At 47.8% G+C, this 3,899-nt stretch overlaps 1 protein-coding gene across 1 annotated transcript; it reads right to left on the bottom strand.

Annotated features, from left to right (window-relative positions):
- Nucleotides 1-1,166: 1,166 nt before the first annotated feature.
- Nucleotides 1,167-3,643, bottom strand: LOC147889988 (LEAF RUST 10 DISEASE-RESISTANCE LOCUS RECEPTOR-LIKE PROTEIN KINASE-like 1.2). Its single transcript, XM_087390862.1, has 2 exons — nucleotides 2,865-3,643; nucleotides 1,167-2,675 (listed from the first exon to the last, which is right to left on the bottom strand). The coding sequence occupies exons 1-2, from the start codon at nucleotides 3,613-3,615 to the stop codon at nucleotides 1,408-1,410; spliced, it is 2,019 nt and encodes a 672-aa protein (XP_087246988.1). The 5' UTR covers nucleotides 3,616-3,643; the 3' UTR covers nucleotides 1,167-1,407.
- Between the last annotated feature and the right edge of the window lie 256 nt (nucleotides 3,644-3,899).

Raw genomic sequence — 3,899 nt, 5'->3', positions numbered from 1 at the left:
AAAATTGGACAAAGCATCTTCCTCATTTGGGCATTCTTACATATCCGAAAATCTCCAGAAGTAGAAGGAGGAGGGTCTTTGGAGATCATTCTGCAGGGCGAATTCTCAAAAGCTCTAGATCTAGCAACAGAAGAGCCGTTCAAAGCGCGGGCAAGTATTGAGAATGTAACTTCTCTAGGTTGTCCGCTGCCAACAGAAGTAAACGCCGATAGAAAATTTGGAGAAGCAGTTGCACAAACAAGACCTGATCTTTGAACTGAGCCAGGAGTGCAACTATCGATGGCGAGAGAAAAATTCGATTGATGGCGAGAGAGACAACAACATGCGTGCCAAGTACGTTGAGATCACTCCAGTGACAACTGGTCCATGGAAGCCACATGCCAGCAAATCCAAATCCAAAGGGCCATCGAAATCGAGGTCACTGGTCCATGGAAGCCACATGCCAGCAAATCCGATTCCAAAGGGCCATCGAAATAGATGCTATAGCCTGCCCCTTTTAGGGGCAATGCTAAAAATGAGATGTCTTTTACATGCCGCAGCAACGAGCTAATTAAGTGCTAGTACCATTCAAAAATAGTAGTATTTTTAGCCACATGGAAGACATTTGTTGAAGGAAAATTCAATGAAGCAAAGGCTACACGACTTGGAAGTTGGACCTACCTCCACTATATCTTGAAGGTCCACATGAGCCTACCATACAGATAGTGTCATTAACCTAAAACGCGGTGTTCCTCCCGTATCGGATGGGCAATCATGGGAATCTTTGACATGTAAAACGTGTCAGAAGTGACGTCCGGATTGCGGCAACTTGGTGGTAGGGATTTGCGCAATGCGAACGAACGGTCGCCATTGGCGTAGTGTTAACACCAAAGTCCAAATCTTGGACATAGACGCATTGTTTGTCGCACATTTCGGAATCAATCCATCCACGAAAACGTTCCATGACCAAATCTGCTCTCATTTTACGTCTAATCAGTTCCTGATTCATTCACAAGAAAGGGATCTGTATCTACCTCCGTATCCTAATTTCGATTAATTCTTTATAGGATAAGCAACACAGATGTTAGATTTCATAATCAGCGAATACCCTTATTCATGAAGTTAGCTGATAACGCGAATGTAGCCATGGAGCAACCTCTACAAACATGAAATTTGCTGTAAAAGAAAACCTGATATATGATTCAGAAGCTTCCGTCGTAGAATTTACAAAGTGTGTAATATGTAAAGAGGGGCTGTAAGCTTAATGCAAACATCTACAGCTGAGAAAAACGGGTAGAAAGAGCCGAAATCGTGCATCACGACCTCTCAGACACGGGTTTTTTTCAACTTTTTCATTTGGCCGCTAAACTAACAGCCGACGTAAGTCTTTTGAGGTTTTCGTCCTCCCAAACCCACCTACAGCTTCGTCTACAAGATACACAAATCGGACGACGTATTTGAGCTCGGCCACGGGGACTGTACAGACGTAGGGGAATCGGCAAATTTTGGCTTGATCAATTGCACTGTCTCATTTGTTCCCAAATTGTAGAAAATGTCAAGCCTGGATTCAGCGTTGTTGGATGCTCCATACCCACTATGCCTGATATTCGCAAGCTCATCTGCGACATCCCTCATTTTCGGGCGATCATCTTTCTCCGGCTGGAGGCACCGGAAGGCAAGCGCTACGACCTTTTCAACCATACTTTGCACATCAGGGTGGCGATCGATCTCCAGACGCGAATCGACGAGCTCATGCCAAGTCCCGCCAAGGATCTTCGACATTGCCAAGTTAGAGAGGTTGATGTCTCTTCGATCCCTCGACATGTCCACCGCCAACAGAGCCGAAACGAGTTCCACCAGAACGACTCCGAAACTGTAAACATCGCTCTTGTCAGTTAGTTGATAGCACTGGTGATAATCTGGGTCAAGGTATCCGGGAGTGCCTTGAGGAGCAGTGGAAATATGAGATGCTTCAAGCGGGACAAATCTGGAGAGACCGAAGTCGGCAAGCTTAACATGAAAGTTTTCGTCCAAGAGGATGTTTGTGGTCTTGACGTCCCGATGAAAAATAGGGGGTCTGATAGAATTGTGGAGGTAAGATATAGCTTCTGCGGTGTCGCAGGCTATGTTTAGCCTAAGCTTCCAAGGCAATGATCCCTCAGCACTCCCATTGTGCAAATGGTCCGCAACTGTTCCCTGCGATGCATACTCGAACACCAGTAGAAGATCTCTCTCATCCTCGCAGCAGTATCCATACAACTTTACCAAGTTCGGATGCTGCAATGAACAAAGCATCCGTATCTCGTTGTAAAAATGTTCCATTCTTCTGAAATTGTCGTGATATAGCCTCTTCACCGCAACTTTGCGTCCATCGTAAAGCTTCCCTTTGTACACAGCACCAAAACCACCATCTCCAATCATTCTATCTTCGTGGAAACACTCTGTAGCATCCTCCAGTTCTTTGAAAGAGTAAGCCTTGGAGGGAACGGGACCGAACTTCGCTGACAGAGATTGGGCTCGTTCTACACGGAAACTGTCACCGGAAGAACTGAGTATGCTTCTCATGGACTTTCTTCTCCTGTGCCGGACGAAACACAGAAGAAACACGGCGATGGAGCCAAGTATTGCTGCAGAGGGCACTCCGAAAGCCAATGCTTTGTGCGCAGTGCTGCATAGGGTACCGACGCAAGATGATTCTGCGTACAGTAAAGAAGAAATCAGATGACAATTGATCTGTGGTACTGGAGTTGAGATAACTTGCCGATGAGAAAAATAATAGACATTGGATTCACTAGCTTAGTAGTTGTCCGGGCCGGGCTTCAAAGCAAAGCTTATTAATTTCACATCTACCGATGCTACAGAGAGCTGCACTGATCAGAGTTTACCTGTACAAGTGCTAGTGGATGATTTATTGCCGGGACAGACGCACAGAAAGTCATTTTGGTCGTCGTGGCCGCAAGAACCTTTCGATTCCTCACAGGCCCCGCACTGCAAGTGGTTCTGGAATTGCAGGCTCCAAGCAACGTAAACTTGTAAAGATGCAGTGGTATCGTCTGGAAGGTATGCTGCGTAGCTCTTGCACTTATTCGAGGTCAAAACCTGGCTCAAATTCAGCTCTTTCTGCAGTGTGTATTGCCTGCATGGTATAGCAACATCTGCAACGTCTGGACACTTCGCAGACAATTCAGTACAATAAAATAGCGCAGAGCCAACGGCGGGCTGCAAGTAAGGATCAACGGGATTCATGCAGTCGAAGAAGACGAAAGTATTTTCCAAGGAATAAGTGAGAGTCATGTTTGCGTCGGCGTAGGCCAAGCGGGTCTGAGAATCGAGGATGTCATGTGTGTGGATTAGGTCACAAGTGGAGGCCGTGGAGGAAAGGTTAACAAAGGCATAACTGGAACCACGAGGGTAGTCGATGCCTCGGACATCGTAAAGGACGGGAGGATCGAGAGGGAGGAGCCACTGAGGGGGGTCGGAGGAGGAGCAGGAGAGGTTGAAGCCAGGGAAGCCACAATGGGCGTTAGCGCCGAAGGGGTAGGAGATGGGGAGGTTGGAGCAGGAGGAGGGGCAAGGGGAGGCGAGGAGGAGGGACGGGGGCAGGAGGAGGAGGAGGAGGAGGAGGAGGGGGGTCATGGTGGAGGAGGAGGACGAGGAGGGCCGCTCAAACACTCACAAAGAAATCACAAGGGAGAACATTTTGGAGGTGTGATGCCCTCAGCCAGCCAGCCGTAACAGTCGTAAATGACAAACCCATCGTCCCGCCCCCTACGACACAACATCACAACCTTTACGACTTTTCTTCTCTTTGACTTAGTCTCCTGTTGTGATTTTTGGGCTCCTCTCACGCTAGGGCTATTGTCACCCGCCTCTCTCCCTACGGTGCACTCTTGCAACCATGTGCTTGGGCAAATTGACTC

Source organism: Dipteris shenzhenensis, chromosome 19 (genome assembly GCF_047967505.1).
Source record: "Dipteris shenzhenensis isolate YYH24624 ecotype China chromosome 19, Dip_SZ_1.0, whole genome shotgun sequence".
Lineage (NCBI taxonomy): Eukaryota > Viridiplantae > Streptophyta > Polypodiopsida > Gleicheniales > Dipteridaceae > Dipteris > Dipteris shenzhenensis.
This window is presented reverse-complemented; position numbering and strand designations above follow the sequence as displayed.

Coding starts and splice junctions, on each gene's coding strand:
- LOC147889988 (XM_087390862.1), bottom strand. CDS start 3,615: ATGACCCCCCTCCTCCTCCTCCTCCTCCTCCTCCTGCCCCCGTCCCTC. Junction 2,676..2,864: donor ATCCACTAGCACTTGTACAG/GTAAACTCTGAT, acceptor TACTGTACGCAG/AATCATCTTGCGTCGGTACC.